This window comes from Lutjanus erythropterus, chromosome 18 (genome assembly GCF_056507025.1).
Source record: "Lutjanus erythropterus isolate fLutEry1 chromosome 18, fLutEry1.hap2, whole genome shotgun sequence".
Lineage (NCBI taxonomy): Eukaryota > Metazoa > Chordata > Actinopteri > Lutjaniformes > Lutjanidae > Lutjanus > Lutjanus erythropterus.
In genome coordinates, this window is record NC_139334.1 from 18794627 (window position 1) to 18813747 (window position 19121).

Sequence of the window (19121 nt, forward strand, 5' to 3'; positions counted from 1 at the left end):
TTTGGCACAAATGAAGAATTGGACAGCTGTGAGCATCTGTGTTGTGAAACACACTGTATGTGTTGGATGATTCAAAACTAACACCCAACCAATGTTACCCACAGGGAGGGGTGTTTGTTATCACTGATTTTATTTAGAAATTTACATCCTGGATACGTCTCTGCATGATCTCAGTATCCATTTATGCTGGATTCCCATGAAAGGGCCTTTAGACTAGTTAAACTTGGTATATATGGGATTTGTTTTGCCTAATTAGGTTTCTGTGACATGGTTTATCTAAAGTCAGTTCAGACACATGCTGTCTCAGTTCATCTGATTTCCGTAACAGTTAATTTGTCCCATATTGGTTAGTAAAATGCTCCATGTGTGTCTGATTTGCTGAGATCTGAACTTATTGTTGGTGCCACAAACATTTATCACGGTATAAGTCAAATCCTAGAATAGATTCTTGTTCAATAAATGTTACAATTAGAAGCATCTTCTTTATTAGTCTGGCTCAAAGCTACATTAAATCCTTAAAATCTTTAATGCATTATTTTTAACATTAACGTTATATGTCTTCAATATAAAGGGTGATGTTACTTATGAATAAAAGATAAGTAAGGGATAATGTACTAATAAAAAACTCTGACAGTGTTGTAAGACTTGAATCACCCTGAATGAGTTTATTTCTCATTCTTACACTGCCTTGTTAAATACTCAGTTCTGATTGGTCAATTAAAGCTTCCTAGCGTCTGTTATTTATGTATAGCAGATGGTTGCTATAGACACAGTTCTGATCATAGACTGCAGAAAAAATAAAATCATTGTTAAATCACTAAAATCATTTTAAAATTCACATTTTGTGACACAAGTGTGTGCCAAATATTTTTTTCTGCATGTTGGCATTTATTTCCAATAATGACCTGCCTACTGCACATTATCCCACTTATTACACAGCCGTATGCTTAAAAAAATATATTTGACACAAAATATGAATTATTTGATTGATTTTAAAATGTATTTAACAAAGTCACGTAATAAACTGTGACGAAAGTCAGTCTTCATTTATTTTCTCTGTTATTAATAACCATACTTTTTTTCATTGACTTCAATTTTATTGCTCTGATTTTGTCAGGGTTGGGTCAGATTACTGTAGTAATTGCATCAGAATTTTTGTAATTACTAATGTATTCCACTGGATTGCAAAAAAGTAATCTAATCTGAATACTTCTGGATTACTTCAAAATCAAACATTGAGAATACTGCACCAAGATCTTAATGTACTTTTTTTCCTTCCATACCTCTTTACTTAGCATCATATTTTTCAAATGGTGACCATCTCCTTTTCAAGATAAAATCCTGCTGAAATGCCCCCTAACATCTGGACAATTACCCTTTAACAAACTCTTTTTTTTTTCTGTTTGTCAGGCACATGGAACGGCACCACGAAGGTGGCGGTCAAGACTCTGAAGCCCGGCACCATGTCGCCCGAGTCCTTCCTGGAGGAGGCTCAGATCATGAAGAAGCTCCGACACGACAAGCTGGTGCAGCTGTACGCTGTGGTGTCCGAAGAACCCATCTACATCGTCACCGAGTACATGAGCAAAGGTGGGTGTGCTGTGATAAACTGACACTAAAAAAAGACTCTATGAATTTTACATACATGCATCTGTGCACACACCTACACATTGTGTACATAATTTATTCATCTGCATGGACAGTCCTGTATGTGTCCTACTTCACAGCAGAGAAACTCAGTTTCCACAGCAATAACTAACAAATAAAACTCTCAGCCAAGTGTAACATGTGGCAGGAGTCCCAGAATTGATGTCACATTAGCTGAAACATTTTGCTTCAGTTTTCATCCAAATCTGAGTTAAGATCTGGCAGCTGAAGACAATACGACACAACAGATCCTTACTCTGTTTTCATCTGTTTTTTAGGGAGTTTGCTTGATTTCCTTAAAGATGGAGAAGGACGAGGCCTCAAACTGCCAAATCTAGTGGACATGGCAGCTCAGGTACGCTGCTGGAAATAATCCAAGTCTTGATGCTGTGGATTTGTTACCAGAGCACTTTGAAAGAGATTTTCTTTTCCATTAGTTCACTTTAATCATCTCCAGCTGTATTTACCCAATTAAGCTCAGTGTTGCACATTTACAGCCATTTTCATCTAGACCAGCCATTCCCAAACTTAAAATTGCAGCAGCCCAATTTGAAATCTGAAAATGTTCTGCAGCCCACCGAGACCTTTGAATCACAACTCTGATCAACGCACAAAACTAAGACCCTATATTTCCATATATTTTTTTTTTGTTTCATAAACAGAACAATTCTATGTGAATGCAATGCAAATTGATAATCCAAACACATCACAATTTGTAAACTCGCATATCTTTAATTTTTAACTCTTGTTGCACCATTGTTCAGGGATTCTGTCAACTGTGATTCTGGTGTTAACATGAGGGGTCACCAAATGTTGTATAACACCTGTTAATTAAGTTTAAAATTACCGTAACATATCTAGAATTGTATATTTACATTTAAAAAGAAACAAATGAAACAAAGCCATGGGATTCAAATCACGTCTTACTTTTCATTTATCTGACTTCATTTAAAACTTTATTTTTAATGACCTCTTGCAAGCCACCTGTTGTACCTTCACGACCCACCAGGGGACCGCGGTGCACAGTTTGGGAACTTTTGAGATGTTATAACAGTATTTGCAGTTTCAATAGGAAATTTGTCATTTTAACAGACCAAATGGACAAAAGAGAAGATAAAATTAGTAATTTGTCATTATGATTGGAGCCCTCAGTCGATGCATCTGTTCTGAAGCTGTGCTTCATCACTTCCTGTGGGTCGATAAGTAATCATACCTGACACTTGAGTTTATTTTGCAAATCTGGCAATTCTGTATATATTCAGTGAGCAGATGCTCCTCTCTGTTGCAGCCCCTTTTATGTAGGCATGTAAAATGGTTGTAAATCTATGTAAAAATATTTCTTAGTTCAGATTTAATCACCTTTAAACTGTTCAGTGATGAAGATGATGAAAAAAATGACTCCATTTCCCAGGTGGCAGCAGGCATGGCATATATTGAGAGGATGAACTACATCCACAGAGACCTGCGCTCTGCCAACATCCTAGTTGGAGAAAGTCTGGTGTGTAAGATCGCTGACTTCGGTCTGGCCAGGCTCATCGAGGACAATGAATACACAGCAAGACAAGGTAGGCCAACAGTGTTGGGTTGAACCAGCTTTTGCAAATCCATCTCTAAGGGTTTTGTGTAAAATCTTAGTAAGTATTTACCAAATTGAGATGCATCATTAAAACTAGCTTGTAAAGACTTAGGTAATGTCTAAATCGGTTGCTGGGGAACATTTGTAGTGATGTGGCGTTGTCAAATCAGCAGCAATCAGCAATATAAAAAGGCAATATTTAGCGGCATGTATTCTTGTGTTTTTTGTGATGTATCTTTTGGACCTGATTGTTGTCTGTACTTTCATATGAAACCTTTTATTTTGTCTTTTTCTGCTAATCTTGACCAGGACTCCCTGGCAGGAAGGATATTATATCACAATCTGACATTCCAGGTTAAATAAAGGACAAATAAAATAATAACTGTAACATAACTTTGAAAATTACTTTTTCAAACATGACTGTATTAAACTTAACCGCCAACCCCTTGCAAAATGTAGGTAAGACTTTTATTTATATGCATAGGCTTCATGGAGGTATGTATCTCAGGGTCAACAGCATTCATACAGTTTAGACCAGAGGCAGCGGCTCACAGCTTATGGAGGCAAATAAGGTACTTTAAAATTCATATCACCCTGCCGCCACAATTTGCATCAAAATACTGCTCCTTATAATACACATATTTTTATCTTCCCGAAAATATCATAATCTCAGATGTCCATTTTGAATTAATGGGCATAAATCTGCATAAAAATCACAGAAAAAAGTTGCGCATTAAATTCTAGAATTTGCCTGAGAATCATTCAAGTTTTCTTCAGTATCGAAGTGATCCAGTGATAGATGTCAGTGCATCCATGGTCACTTTGTAAACCAGAACTGTTTGAACAAGTTTGCCAAAATGTAAAGCTAAAAAAAAAAAAAAGGGGCTCAAATTGCAGCCCGCAGTGTAACTCGCTGAATCAATGGCAACATTATACTTGCTGTTTACGTCACTCACAGTTTGAAAAACCCCAGTTACTGGGTAGAAAATCTGATTACGCTAATTCTAACTTGGCACACATAACTGAGATTCCTAAGTGTCAAGTCAAGTCACAACCATACAACATAGTACCTCTTTTACTCACATGTTAGCACGCTAACAGCTAATGTAAAATAAACAGGGCTCAAGTTGTGGATCACAGGTGAGATTCTAATCAAGTATCGGTGTAACTATGTTGATCATATTACACTTTACCTCTTTTACTCACACATTTACATGCTAACATCTAACGTAAAAAAATGAGAGTTCATGTTACGGCCCACAGGTTACTGGGAGGAAAATCTGATTACAGTACTAATACTAACCAGATACTTATACCTGGCATATAATTGGCAACCATAATATATAGTACCTCTTTCAGTCATATATATCATATATATGTAGCAAGCTAAGCTACAATAAAATGACAAAAGTAGCTTAACTATATCAAAGCTATTTTTTTAAGTAAAAACAAAGTATTTATGTATCTGTCTGTCTGTGTTTAGTGGTATATTTATTAGCCCCCTTCTGTACTAGGAGCCATCTAAACAAATTGAATTGAATTGAAATCTTTATTTCTCATTACACAAGTGCAACGAAATTACCTTTGGTTACAACTTTTTTTACAACTAGTTGTGTTGTGTTTAAGTATAATCATGTTTAAATTAGTAAGCACTTCATACATATTTTATATAACTTACAAACAGCTGCATCAACCATAGTTTAAAGAGTTACTTTTGATTTATTGGTCCCAGTCTGCAAATGTAATGTTTTTACAGGACTTTGTTGTAATAGAATTTAACTTGTGACTTGTGAACCCATCTGTTGTCTGACTTTAATGTTTTTGTAGTATACTCTTAGTCCGTAACCACAGCATCTTCTGAAATCTTCACTGTCAGAGGAAAAAGCTGGCGGGCTGGCAGATGACTTGTTCCATTTAGTGTATTCCAAAACACATTTTACACACAGCCACATACACACACACTACTTTTCAGAATAAGTGCAGTAAATGAGCAGGAATGTGTCTTGGTGACACCAGCGGAAAACTGAAGCACATGTGGTTACAGCACGGCACAAAGACAAAATAACACATTTGTAGGCTACGAGGGCACACTGCAGGATTTTAGACACGGCACATGTTAAACACAAAAATCTGTCACTGTGTATCTCGTTGGGAGGATGCAGAAGAAGAGGCCCTACCCTGAAAAAAAAACAGCAAACCTCCCCTGACTGTGTTGGCAGACGTGAACTACACCAGGAGGACTTCCAGGCTCCGTTAGTCACCCTGTCAACACGTTCAGTCACTCATTTGTTAGCAATTCAAACGTTTACTTGTTCAAGTAAACATGGGCCAAGTGCAAACTGAGAGACAGAGAGATAATGGAATTGTTCCGTTTTTTCCCCCTGGTGGGATGTTATCATGTCCTCATGTCTCCTCACTAATGAAATCACAGTTGAAGGGGAAAAAAAAAATCATACAGACGAAACTGACCTACTTACTCCTTCTGCTTGAAATAACAAAAAATGTTGCGGCAGTTTGAGAAAGTTTTAAAGGTTAAAAATCATGCATCTGAATTTCTTTCAGGTGCAAAGTTTCCAATAAAGTGGACCGCACCTGAGGCCGCTCTCTACGGGAAATTCACCATCAAGTCAGACGTGTGGTCGTTCGGCATCCTGCTGACCGAGCTGGTGACCAAGGGCAGAGTGCCGTATCCAGGTGAGTGTGTTCAGCTGCTCTGCGGATTATGTAATCGTCACTCGATTCCAGATGATTGCCTGTGTTTGATTAATGCAGAGTGTGTGAGAGTGTTAGAGCCTGCTGAGATACGAGCCACCACGGTTCTGTATGCTAAAAAAAGAGCAGCGTGTTGCATAATGTACATTACATTGTGCATTATGCAGAGAAATGTTCCCAGATGACTGTGTGGACATGTGAAATGTTGCCAGACACATTTTGACAGTATGTTTGAGGCATTTAAACTGATTAATTTTTTATAAACCACATAGCATGAGTAGAAAATAACTATCAGTAGTCTCATTGGCGTTTATGAGTAGGTTTTTCATATACTTGTGCTGTTTAAAAACAGAGATTCGGCTTTAATTTAAAGGCCCTGCACACCCACGCAGGCGTTCCAATTACTCTGTCTGATTAAATCTGTAGGTAGGTGGAAGTTTGGTGGAGCTATGATGGGAAATATGTGCTTGCACAAACTCTATGTACTAAAAATAATAATAATATCAATATATGTTCTGCCCTAATAGATGAAACAAAACTAACAGGGGAGTCAGTGAGATGTGACACAGTCTGCACATGCCCACACAATCCTGAGAGGAATTCTAATCACGTACCTGAGAGGGTGGACTAAAGCTGTGCAGGGGCTATAAGCAGATAAAACAATGTCTATTTTAATTTTTCTCACCCAGTAATTGCATTTCTTGTTGATAAATTGTTTTGTCAAGGAAATATCAGAAAATAGTAAAGAAATACCTCTTGTAACTCCCAGTAGGATTGTGTGAAGGTGACATCTTCTAATCAACAGTCAAAAACCCCTAAATATTCGGTTTACTATCATATAAACAAAAAAAGCAAGTCTTCATATTGAAACTTCAGCAAATATTAGGGCATTTTCACTCAAAACGATTATTCAAATTCAATCATCAGAATATTTCCAGATTAATTTGTTTTCCCTCGACTATTTAACTTTTATTTAACCAGGAGGGTCATTTTGAGATTAAAAATTCCTTTTTTTGAAAGAGTCTTGGCCAAGACAGGCAGCTGTATAAAATAATAACAAGTAATTAAAACGGATACAAAAGAAAACAGACACTGTTACAATACATACCAAAGAATAAAAGTGCAGTTAAAGCCATGCATCCAACAATCTCATTTTAAGCACTGACACCCCAACGATTCCATCTCCAGATCTTTCAAAATGGATTCAAAAGCATTCAATGAAATGAGACAATGGAGTTTTAAAACTTTCTGTGATGTTTTCCGGTCTGAAGGAGCAGAGTGTCACAGCACCCGGTTCCCAGTCTCTGCACAAACATTTGGCACAGACGACATCTAAAAGTGTGTTGACCACAATCACTCTTCCGTGAAAGTACAAAGATTGGACGGGAGCAGTCCAAGAGTGGCCTTGTGTATGAAAGTATATCAGTGTTTGCTCCTGTTGGTGGCTAGATCAGGTCATTTCTCCTCAGAATAAAGCTCAGAGTGGTCTTGACAGTTAGTGATGAATGTAAGGCAGCATAGTAATAATCATACGCAGTGCCATATCATATAAGGAAAACTACAGGTGTAAAATAGAAAATTAACAATGGCTGATTAGTCCATTTCTCACAGCAGCCGTTTTGACATGAAATAGTAGGTAAAATAACTCTCCCAACCCTGACCGTCACACTGTCAGGGTTTACTGGGACAGAGAGCGGAGTGGCCATTAATGGTATGCTTTTCCTGCCACAACAAGTCAGAATGGCTGCTGTGGAAAAAGCCAGATCAGGCAGTAAAAGCCTGCGAGCTAATTCAGGCAGACAACTCCAGTTTGCTGTATTTAAACTGTCAGCGCTCACTGTCATGCCTGCTGCCACACCGCTCACCTTAAAGCTGTGCTGTAACTGACATCTGTCACCTCCTGCTACTGTTGCCCCCTCTGCTGTCAGTCATGTAGCATTTAATAAGCTCCACCACCGTCTGTGGGCTGTGAGACGGTCTACCTTCCTCATGAAGTTAGTATAGTCCTTTGTTAAAGCAGCCATTTTTAACCTGAAATAATACTGTCAACTCAGGCTTATCTATGACGCTAATTACGGTTCTGTTCCATTCAGGTCAGACAGCGTCAGGGTGCTGCTATTGTGCATGTTAGCTCACTGGAAAGGCTCCGCTACACTAAATGGAACAGCACCTTAATTAGTATCATTAACTAAACCTGTGTATACTTGGTATTACGTATCAGTATGGCTGCTGTGAAGAAGAATGTCTATTGTCACTCCTCGTTCTCTGCTGTGCAGAGCTTGGTGTATCCTTGTAAGGAGTGTATAATATTGTTTTGAATATTGTTATGAATTTCTTGTTGACATGTGTATTTTGTGTTCCTCTCTCCAGGCATGAACAACAGGGAGGTCCTGGAGCAGGTGGAGCGAGGCTACCGGATGCCGTGCCCGCAGGACTGCCCCACGTCCCTGCACGAGCTGATGGTGCAGTGCTGGAAGAAAGACCCGGAGGAGAGGCCCACCTTCGAGTACCTGCAGGCCTTTTTGGAGGACTACTTCACTGCCACTGAGCCTCAGTACCAGCCGGGGGATAACCTCTGAGCACCGCTGCCTTCATCTCACGTCATTTCCCTGGCTCTCCACCGGAGGGAGCCAGTCTCCACCTATTCTCTCTGTCATCCTGTGGCTGTGACGATCTTAAAAAGCTCATCGACTGACTTCCTGACTTCCAAGCTTCATACGAACAAACAGGGACGGTGCAGCTCTGACAGCAAACTGACGATCAAATCAAAAGGATGTGTTGGAGGAGATGACTGAAGAGTTAAACTGACTGCCATGGATGAACGAGATGTGTTGTGTAACTTGTACGTAGTGTAAATATAAATTGCTTGTTTACTTATCTCTTTTTGTTTCATTTTATATTACTTTTGATATTTTGGAAATGTGTGGATTTTTTTTTAATCCAAGGTCAAAGTTATTTCACACTCTTAGAAGTAAAGGTTCTAATTAGAACCATATACAGTTCTTCAGCTTGTTCCCGATACAACCTTTTATGAAGATTCCACCTGGAATCCTTACACGAGGTTCTATCAAGAACCCAGCAAAAAGGGTTTCACCCAGAACCCCCTATGAAAGGTTCTATGGATAACCTTTCTATGGCATAGTGGTTCCACCCAGAACCTCCCTGCTGATACTATCCACAACCGTTCTACCTTCCACGGCTGCTAATAGGATCTCTCCTAAGGGGTTCTAACAAGAACCCTTTTATATTCCGTGGGTTTCACCTAGAACCCACCGTAGGGGGGTCCTACTGAGAACCCTTTTAAATTCCAAGAGTTTGATCTAGAACCCACCCAGGAGCCTCTATTCAAAACCCTTATATGTTCCAAAGGTTTCAGCTCGAACCCACCCGGGTTCTTCTAACAAGAACTCATATTTCATATTTCAAGGGTTTTATGTAGAACCCACAAAGGGCGCTCTAGCCAGAACCCTTTTATATTCCAGGGTTTCATCTAGAACCCACCCAGGGGGGTTTACTGAGATCCCTTTTGTATTCCAAGGATTTATCTAGAACCTTCCCAGGGGATTCTACTGAGAACCCTTTGAAATTCCAAGGGTGTCACCTAGAACCCTCTTGTCTTCTGAGGGATCTAAGAAGAACCATATTATATTCTACAGATGAGGAAAAAAATTCTTGAATTATTGAATCCCATGTATTGTATATTGTGGTCATCAATCATTTTTAGAATCTATGTTAGAATCAGATTTTTAAATGGACCCATTTGAATCATGGGTAACCATCTGAATATGTGAGGCTGAGGATCTTTAACTCCCGTGACTTCAACAATCCTTGAAGAACTCTTTCTTACAAAAAGGATTCTTTGGATGAAAAGGGTTCTTAATGCAACCCTTAGTCTTACAAAGGACCGTTGAAGAACCCTTTCTTTAAAAAGGGGTTCTTCAGAAGCAAATGGTTCTGGGTGGAACCTTAGCCCTCCAGCAAGAACCCTTTTTGAACCCTTATTTCTAGGAGTGCAGATTTACAGCTCGTAGAAAAACGTGTGAGGCTCACAGTTGGTAACAAATCGTGACATAATAATAATTGTAGGAATGGTAATAGTTAGACCTCGTGGACCGAAGTATCTCCCAAGTTTTTCTGGAAGTCCACCGACCTTTTTTACGAGGTTAATATAACAAATACTGCTCTCCTCTTCTCAAGGAACTTAGATGTACTATAACACCTGTTCTTGCCTTTTCATGTTTAGTAATATTCTTATAACGTAAGGGAATGCCTTCATGCTTTCTAAACACTAACTTAGTGCATCATGGACTCTTCCACCCAAACTTGTATGCCATTATATGCACTAATATTAAGTGCATTCATCGCATTTCAGCTTCAGCCAATGATTTTTAGATCGGCTCAAAGTAATTTTTAGTTCCTGCTTCTTGTAGTTGAAGAGGAGGCTGACTTCCTCTCCAACTGCAACCATTGTTCGGCTGACTGCTTATTATACTGGCAATATTTTAATAATGTATGTTGCATTATTGTATGGCAGCAGGCTGTGTAAGAAACTCTCGTTGTCTTTTTCGCTTCAGCAGTCAAACAAACAAACAAACTGCCACTCACATGACGGGAAATGAAGGATACGTACCTGTGTTTGTCCCTCCATAATGTGTATCTGGAAATAACATGTTGTTTACGAGACCAAACATGTTTATTTCAGTGTATTATTTTGCTCAACATCTCAGCCAGTCTCATATGTGGTGAAAGGGATAGGTCGGATTTTTTGAAGTAGGATTATATGAGGTACTTATCCATAGTGAATGTATTACCTACAGTAGATGATGGTCAGCACGCCCCCAGTTTGGAGAAGCTGCAGAAGTACTGGTGTAGGAAGCTAAGCAATGTTCTGCTATTGACAGAGACGCCAGAAAAACACATTTTAGCCACTTAAAAAAAGGCCCACTTAAAAAAAAAGTAAGCAAATATCAGTTTAAGTGTACGCTTTTACATTTTTGTTGTACATTTTCATCACTTTACTTGAAAAAGACACTGTCCAAAACCTGTATATACTTTTTTTAAACACCATGCTGAGGATATTTCCACTGAAGCTGAAAAGTACATACATGTTTTGGAGCAACATAGGATGCCATCCGGACAAGGTATTTTTTGGGTAAACTGATGAAAATGTTCAAAGTATAGCGTGCACTTAAACTGATATTGATTTCTTTTGTTGTTGTTGTTGTTGTTGGAAGTGGGCCTTTGTTAGGTGGCTAAAATACATTTTGCTGCTGGCCCTGTCTACTTAGTTCATCGCTTAGCTTTCTACACCAGTATTCCTTTTGCTGCTTCAAACTGCTGTGAAAATGCCAACTACTGTAGGTATTGCACAGACTATGAATAAGTATCTCACACAACCCCGCTTCAAATAAACCAAACTATCCCTTTAAGATTACATAATTATGTGATGTTTTTTTTTCCAGGGAAATCTGCAGCTCTGAATGACATTTTTATCATCCTCAAGTATCAAACTTCTCTCTGCGCACGAGAAGGAGCATTCCAGGTCAAGACGCCATTTCTGTGTGTATTTAAGTTGTTCTTCATGGGTGGAAAAGTGAGCAAAAACTAGTTTTTGAATCACTTTGTTTGACCCTGATTCTGTAGATATACAGAAAATGTTTTTTGGTCTCTGCATTATTTATTGTCTCTGTCTGTTACTTGTACACAACTGGTTTTGAAATAAACAATCTTGCCATCATCGTCCTGTGGACTTGGAAACAATAACTACGTTTGATTTAAAAGCTTCTCTGACAATTAACTTTGAGAACACCGCAGCCTTAACCTTTTTCAGCACCAGGGGAAAATTGACAGCAGGAGTCAATCATTAAAGTGTCAATAGACACACCTGAAATTAACGCGGTTGTTCTCTGTGGTTTTCCCTCAGGCTGAACTTGACTGAGCTCAGAATATGCAAATCACTTACTAGGTCCACCCAGCAGTTGGAGAGCAGTCAACTCCATACAAAGTAGTGAATCAGTGTTTAAAAGGATAGTTCAGTTCCATGATGTACTTATCCATTATGCACTACTCACAGAAGATGGCAGCCGATACACTCCCAGTTTGGAGCACTGGTTAACCTTTGTTTACAGTCACTGGTTGAAAGAGGCAGAGAGGAATTGCAGCATGGAGGCTAAGCAATGTACTGCTGTGGACAAGGTCAGCAGCAAAGCCATTTTTAACCACAGAAAAAAAAAAGCCAACCTAAAAATATCAAGTACACATAGATGAACAAATATTCCGAATATTTTCACTTCTTTATTTTGCTATCTAGACAGCCTTTTCTAACAGGAAACCACCATTATGTAAGATAAATATCGCTCTCTCCAAACCGACCAATTTTCTTTGGCAAAATCAGTAATTTTACCTCACAGAACACAGGAGTTGCTGGTCGATCAGTTAATTTGTTTGGGTTCCTGAGCGACTTTGGTTTTTAATGGGTTATTTTGGATTCATTGAAATCACACAATAACTCAAACGCATCAACCGATCAAGGCAGCGGTTGACCATCAGCTCCTGCGTCCTGCAAAGTAAAATTTGTGTTTTTTGCCAGTGGAGATTGGTTGCTTTTGACAGAGCAGTATTTGGCGTATATAACAGGGGTTTTCCATTGGAAAAGGCTGTCTGACAGCAAAGGTAAAGCAGTGAAAATATCCTAAATATAGCGTACACTTTTTTTAGGTGTCTGAAATACATTTGGTTGCTAACCCTGGCCACCGCAGGGCATTGCTTAACTTCTGAAATCGGTACTCCTGCTGTTTCTCCAAACTGTGAGCATGTCAACTGCCATCTACTTTAGGTAACACACTGAGAACCTCATAGAACCCAACTTCAAACAATCCAAACTATCCCTTTATTTTAGAACCTGTTCAGTTTGGGTTCATTAAAAAAATCATAATGATCTGAGCTTTTTAATTGTTTGGATTTTCTGTTCTGACTTTAATACTGAATTCTGGAGTTTTATAGGAATATAGGCTCTTGCTGGTCATTTTACAGCCTCAGTGTATCATTATTACTGTCTTATTGTTATAGCTGAACATTAACATTTTTTTTTATTTTTAAATCCCAAGATTAAGACTCCACTTTTAAAGATTATCCTCCCCAGCTAAACTTTCCTGGCAGATCTGGCTGAGCAACACAAACACTACATTCTTTGCTCTGATTGGACGCAGCTGGAGCTGTGAAGAATTTGCATATAGCAGGCTGCAGCACACACAAGCCTCTGCACTGACAGGAGTGTTAAGAATCCAGAAAGGAACAGGTAGGTCATTGTGTCTTGTTCTTTTCACATGAAGTCCCTTTAGTCTTGTTATGTATAAATGTTATATAGGGACATGTTGTCATGCACTGTATAACCTATATTAACATCTGGCATAATTTCTTGAGAATAATATATGAAAAATGTCTTAGTTAAACTATATATTAATCATTCTGCCAATTTACAAAGAATTCTGTGGTTTTTCTTCTAACTGATGAAGATTTTTTTCTGCCTCTGTTACTTGCAGGACAACAGGCTTATTCTAAGGTAACCTGGTTAAGATGGAGAAATCAGAAAGGGTGCTCTCCACAATGAATAAATCAGATAATTCCCCTCAACCTTTTTTCCCAGAAGTCACAGTAAACCAAATTTTTCATGCTAATCCACATCATGATAGATTAATTCCAAGCTGTTGCATGGATGCAGATTATTTCTGCCAAAAAACCCCATGTAGAGTTGGACAAGTGAACCAAGAGTTCAGTCAGCCTGCTTGTGCTGTGCAGCACAAAGAGCTGATGCAGCGCAGAGAGCCGGGAGATAGAGTAGCAACTCCTGCGAGGATGAATCTCCATGATCAGCTACCTGATGTCTGCGGCCCTCGTCCTGTGGGAACCAGGGAGAGTGACGTGAGAGCAGACTGTTACTGGGACCGTGGACCAAACCAGTGTGGAACAACCAGACCGGCAAACAGAGACGCAACAAGGTGAGGAACCAAACTAGAAAATCAATCAAATAATGGAGTAAAATTTGGATTTGCTTCATTATCTGTTTTCATATATATTCAGTGGGGAGGATGAATACAACTCTCAGCTTCAGAGTGATGAGGAGGATCTTGAGCCTCCTTTGCCACTAAAATCTGATGATGAGTGGCAACACTACAATCCCTTTCTACCTCCTCACCACTACACGCACAACCATGGTAAGGACATTTCTATTACAAATATTCAGTGGTGGAAGAAAAACTTTAGTTAAATAAAAGTCAAAATAGCACTGTGTAGAAATACACCATTGCAAGTAAAAGTCCTGAATTCAAAATGTTACTTCAGTAAAAGTACAGAAGTTGTATCATCAAAATTTACTTCAAGGGCCAAAAGTGAAGGTACTCATTATGTAAATGGCTTCTTCCTCAGTTTTAAATCATTATAGAATAATATATTATCCTTTGTTTTTTATCACTAATGGATGAAAGAGCATTTTAATTTTTGAGTTTGTCAACGTGGAGCCAATTTTAGATGCTTTAATACTGAGTAGATCAGTAGAATAGAAGTTCTGCATTATATCATAATCATATGTTTCTTGATGTAAAAAAGTAACAAGTAACAATATGTTATCAAGCAAATGTAGTGGGCTACAAAGTGCAATATTTCCCTTTTTCACTTTAGTGAAGCAGAAGTATAAAATAGTATGAAATGTAAATACTTAAGTAAAGTAAAGGTAAATTGTGTTTAAGTAGAATACGTGAGTGAATGTAAAAGTCACAATACAAAATACTCCATTCCAAGTTAAAGTCCTGAATTCAATATTCTTAAAGTAAAAGTGCAGAATTATTATCTGAAAATTGCACTTGCAGTATTAGAAATAAAAGTGCTCATTATGCATCAGAATGGCACCTTTCAGAATTGCATTATTATATATATTTGGATGATGATTACTGATGCAAGAATGTATAAGCAGCATTTGTAGTTAGTTGAGGTGGAGCAAAGTGTAATTGCTTACTATTTATTAATCAGTATGGAGGAGTATTTCAATCTACAGGGTAACAATGCATCATATCTTATTAGAGGATCTAATACTTTGTATATTTTAATACTTAATACTTTTTAATACTTTGGTGGAAAATGTGAATAGTCTAGTAAAGTAGAAATACCTACAACTGTACAATACTGAATCGGTACCAGAATCAGAACTTAATGTCAGGTGTTTTGGAAGTGAATTGTGAACAATACAAATAGTGCACAGTAATAAATATTGAATGAATATACAATACGTACATGGGGTGGATGATTGTGTACAGCAAATTCAGTAGCAAGTGGGGGTTTGTGAGACACACAAAAACCTTAAATAAATAACTTAGTATTATGGTAATAGATTTATATCCCTGAGCCCTCAGGAAAACTGGCAGAAGACTAGCCATGATTGACTTGTAGTGCCGCTTACCATTACAGCACTTGTTGAACAGTAAACCTGTCAGTTATTACTTGCTGTGACTGTGAAAGTAAATAAATTATTGTCAGTCCATGCATTCTGGATTTGGCAATTTTCAAAATCAGCTTTATGTCTCAAGAGAGACATTTGATTTTTGTTGTTAGGTTAGCTAACATGAGCTTCAGGCATTTAAATGTGGAAACTATATCTGCAGATCGTCATCATGCTATGGATGTCAGGTATTATCATTCAGCAGGAGAAGGGCAGCACAACTTCAATCTAGGCAACAGGTATCCGCCTCAGCCGTGTCACCACTCTGCTCCCTGCCTGCACAGAAATCCCTGGGATCACCCTCACTGGTAAAAACAACGAATATTAACCTGACACATCTGTACACAAAGTTCCTCCAACCTCTGTTAATGTTTAAGAAAAATGCAGTAAGCCAGGTGCTGCAACTGTTGGTACTTTGCATATTACACAGACACATCACATGTCAGCACGATTCAACTGAACAGTCTTTGTTTGTTTTCACTTTCTTGTTGCTTTAGGCTCCAGCGTCAGGAGAACTTTATAAATGACAGCGTGGCTCAGGGAAGTGTCTCGGTTAATGTGCCTCAGTTCTTCGCCCCCCCTGTGGATGGAGTGTCACAGGTCAGCGTGATGAACCTGAACTCCGTGGGGGCAGAGGCGTCACTCTCACATCCACAGGAGAAAAGAAGAACCATCAGCCTGCCTGATGTGTGCCGTGAGTCACTTTTTAAGCCTTGTTTCCACCCTAAGTACCCAGGACTTTTAGTCCCAGGAACTATTTTTCAAGGAACTAAAAGGTCCCCTCAGCCCACTATTGTCTGTGTTTCCACCATGGATGAAACACCCATGTAGATTAATTTAGTAATTTATGCGTGCCCCACCCTTTTGAAAAGTACTTCTGTCTGAGCAAGGACTTTTTAGCAGGTAAAATGATGTCCCTGGAGCTAAATCTAGACCCTGGTCCCTGCGGTGGAAAGGCACAGAGTACCTCCCTGGGGAAAGTTCCTGCGATCACTATGCAGATTTTGTACTTTTGTAATTTCACCCCCAGGTTTAAAACCATAAAATGCAGAATTTTTAAAAACTTGGGACTAAAGAAATGTCAGTATTAAAAATAACAAATTCTCCCCTTTTCATATATGGATGTTCAGTGAAAGTCCAGTCAGTGTTGATGGTTTGTAGTCAACTGAAGCAATAAATTCCTCATGGTGGCATTAGTACATTGATAATATTTGAAAAAAAAAAAGAAGCAGATTCCTTTGGCTCCTTCTGGTTGTTTTGTTCAGGCACGGTGGATTACTTGCATTTACAGGAATCCACCACGTCTGACCAATCAGAGCCAGCTTCCACCCTAAAACTTAAGTCCTGGAAACCGACCTGGAAATGAGACTCAGCAATCCATCTTTCTACAGACTCGCCTGTGTACCTCTTTAAAAGGGAAGGTGCTCATGTTTTGGGCATGTGGGCTATTTTGGCAACTCGGTCTATATTTGATTAAAATAATTCTTGCACGCACAGCAGATAATTGTGATAAGGCAATTAAACTTAACTGCAGACAATTACTATCATAAAGTCTCAGCAGGGACCAGGGTGTGTTACCGTAGTATGGTATCTTTATAAACCCGCCAGTCCTGTTTAGGGGCTTGTGAAAATTTTTTTTTATGAAATTGATTTTAAGGATGCACTGTTGTTTCTGTGCTTCTGTTGTTTGAGGTGAGCAAACTTTGTGCACTTCATTTTGATTTTATGATCTGTTCTCTCTGCAGGAAACGTTTTTATAACTTATTCTTTGGACATTTCTTCAGAGATAGTCCCCTTCGTAGAGTTCCTGACAAAGCAGGGATTTCGACCAGCTGTAAGCTACTTCCTCATCACTCAAAAGTCATATATTAAAAAAATAATAATAATAAAAACAAGGCACTTACAGCCCTGAATTTTAATTCCACAGATTGACCTATTTGACAACCCAGTCAGATGCATGGACATCAACAAGTGGAAGGACAGTTACCTGAAAGATGTAAGTGAAAAGTTAAAACCTGATTTGTGTACATTTTTGTACTGTTATTATTATATTATCACATAAAATCAGTAGTAATACTTGTACTAGATAATCAGTAATGACTAAGAAAACAGAATCAGACTGAATGTGACTATAATAAGTGAATGAATACTCCATATTCCATGTTTTAACTTAAAACTACAGTTGTTTTTCAGACAGTGAATATCTCTAAAATGTGCATTTTTTTAAAACAGCCTTCAACCCTGATCATCATCGCCATCAGTCCAAAGTATAAAGCGGACATTGAAGGATCTGTAGCAGATAGCCATGGCCTACACACCAGATATATTCACTCTATGGTGAGAGCATATTTGCTCTTCATTTGAATGAGACATAATCGATAATAGGTTCTTAAATGTTAAAATATTCTAATTTTGCCAGATGCAGAATGAATTCATCCAGCAAGGCAGCTTGAATTTCAGATTTATACCGGTTCTCTTCCTCAACGCAACCCAGGTCAGAAAGGATTTTTTAAAATAACAAAGCTTTTTTTATTACTCTGACTTTTTGCAGTCACTCATATTTTTTCCACTCTTTTCCCACCATTTCTCTCCCTCCCTCTCCCTCGCTCTCTCTCTCCTAAACCTTTCTCTTCTGTGAAAATAAAACATGTTAATGCAGAAACACGTCCCATGTTGGCTTCAGAACACGCGTGTTTACCGCTGGCCGCAGGACACCGAGGATTTATTACTGCGGCTGCTCAGAGAGGAGAGATACGTTCCTCCTCCTGTACCTATGGAGCTCACTCTCATCATCAGGCCTGTGGCCCCCAGCTCTGCAGCAACACTGTAAACACACACACCTGTGCTTATGCATGTGTGTGTGTGAGTGTGTTTTGATGATTTGAATATTGTGCAGCTTGTGTATTTTAAAATCATGGAATTGATCCAATCTAAGCCCATATTCTAAGATGTGTTGTATCTAGTGTATACTTGTTTTTCAGCTGTTTGAATAAAGGTTTTTCTCTATGTACCTGTTCACGCATATTAGTGGTGCGGCTCTGGGGATGGAAAAGTCTGCGTGTCTGTCTGTTAATCAAGACTGAAATATCTGAACAACTACTGGATGAATTGCCTGAAGTTGTTCAAACATTTATGTCCCTTTTTTTATCAATTATTATTTATTCACCCATCAGCTGTATATGGTTTGGGTTTTGTTTTTGTGAGTAGCATAAAGGGACCAACTTATAACACTCATCTCATTATGCAACCCTGTGTTGTAAAAAGGTCAATAAAGTAATCTAGTAACTTGTAAATGATTACATACAGTATACACGGCGTTGCACTTGTATGTTACTAAAAGGGTCACAAGATGGCACTCTTTTAATACACATGCTGGATCTCTTTTTTAGGTTCATCGGTGAGGTGATTTATAATTTTGGACATGTTTATTTTAAACTGACACATATAAGCAAATGTGAGAACATAAAGAGAAATTGATGAGTAAAAAGTTTAACATGGTAAACATTATACCTAGTTAGTTATGGCTGTAGACTGTTTTGTAATACTTTCAGGGCAAATATGACTGTCTTTCAACATATTTATATTTTACTTATTTACCTTCACTTGTTACCTTCAATTATTACCTTATGATTTATTATAAAGTCACCCATTCATTATAAATACAGTTTTTGTGTGTTTTGTTTTTATGAGCAGCAT

At 38.4% G+C, this 19121-nt stretch overlaps 2 protein-coding genes across 2 annotated transcripts in view; both read left to right on the forward strand.

Annotated features, from left to right (window-relative positions):
* fyna (FYN proto-oncogene, Src family tyrosine kinase a) overlaps window positions 1–10025 on the forward strand; it is a 29620-nt gene extending 19595 nt beyond the window's left edge. The window contains exons 8-12 of the mRNA XM_084743142.1: window positions 1411–1590; window positions 1926–2002; window positions 3059–3212; window positions 5786–5917; window positions 8306–10025. Coding sequence (XP_084599268.1) covers window positions 1411–1590; window positions 1926–2002; window positions 3059–3212; window positions 5786–5917; window positions 8306–8514 — 752 coding nt within the window. The 3' untranslated portion in view covers window positions 8515–10025. The remainder of the gene's footprint in view (window positions 1–1410; window positions 1591–1925; window positions 2003–3058; window positions 3213–5785; window positions 5918–8305) is intronic.
* A 3007-nt stretch (window positions 10026–13032) lies between these two features.
* On the forward strand, window positions 13033–18431 carry LOC146310913 (uncharacterized). Its single transcript, XM_084742575.1, has 10 exons — window positions 13033–13232; window positions 13477–13932; window positions 14015–14148; window positions 15589–15733; window positions 15923–16119; window positions 17171–17259; window positions 17353–17421; window positions 17658–17762; window positions 17845–17919; window positions 18085–18431. Exons 2-10 carry the CDS (start codon window positions 13511–13513, stop codon window positions 18253–18255), a joined length of 1407 nt encoding a protein of 468 aa, XP_084598701.1. The 5' UTR covers window positions 13033–13232; window positions 13477–13510; the 3' UTR covers window positions 18256–18431.
* The last annotated feature ends 690 nt before the right edge of the window (window positions 18432–19121 follow it).

What these genes read in the sequence shown, in the direction of transcription:
- LOC146310913 (XM_084742575.1), top strand. Translation starts at nt 13,511, where the DNA reads ATGGAGAAATCAGAAAGGGTGCTCTCCACAATGAATAAATCAGATAAT. An exon ending in CAGCCTGCCTGATGTGTGCC is followed by an intron (nt 16,120 to 17,170) that starts GTGAGTCACTTT and finishes TTCTCTCTGCAG; the next exon opens with GAAACGTTTTTATAACTTAT. An exon ending in TCTTCCTCAACGCAACCCAG is followed by an intron (nt 17,920 to 18,084) that starts GTCAGAAAGGAT and finishes ATGTTAATGCAG; the next exon opens with AAACACGTCCCATGTTGGCT.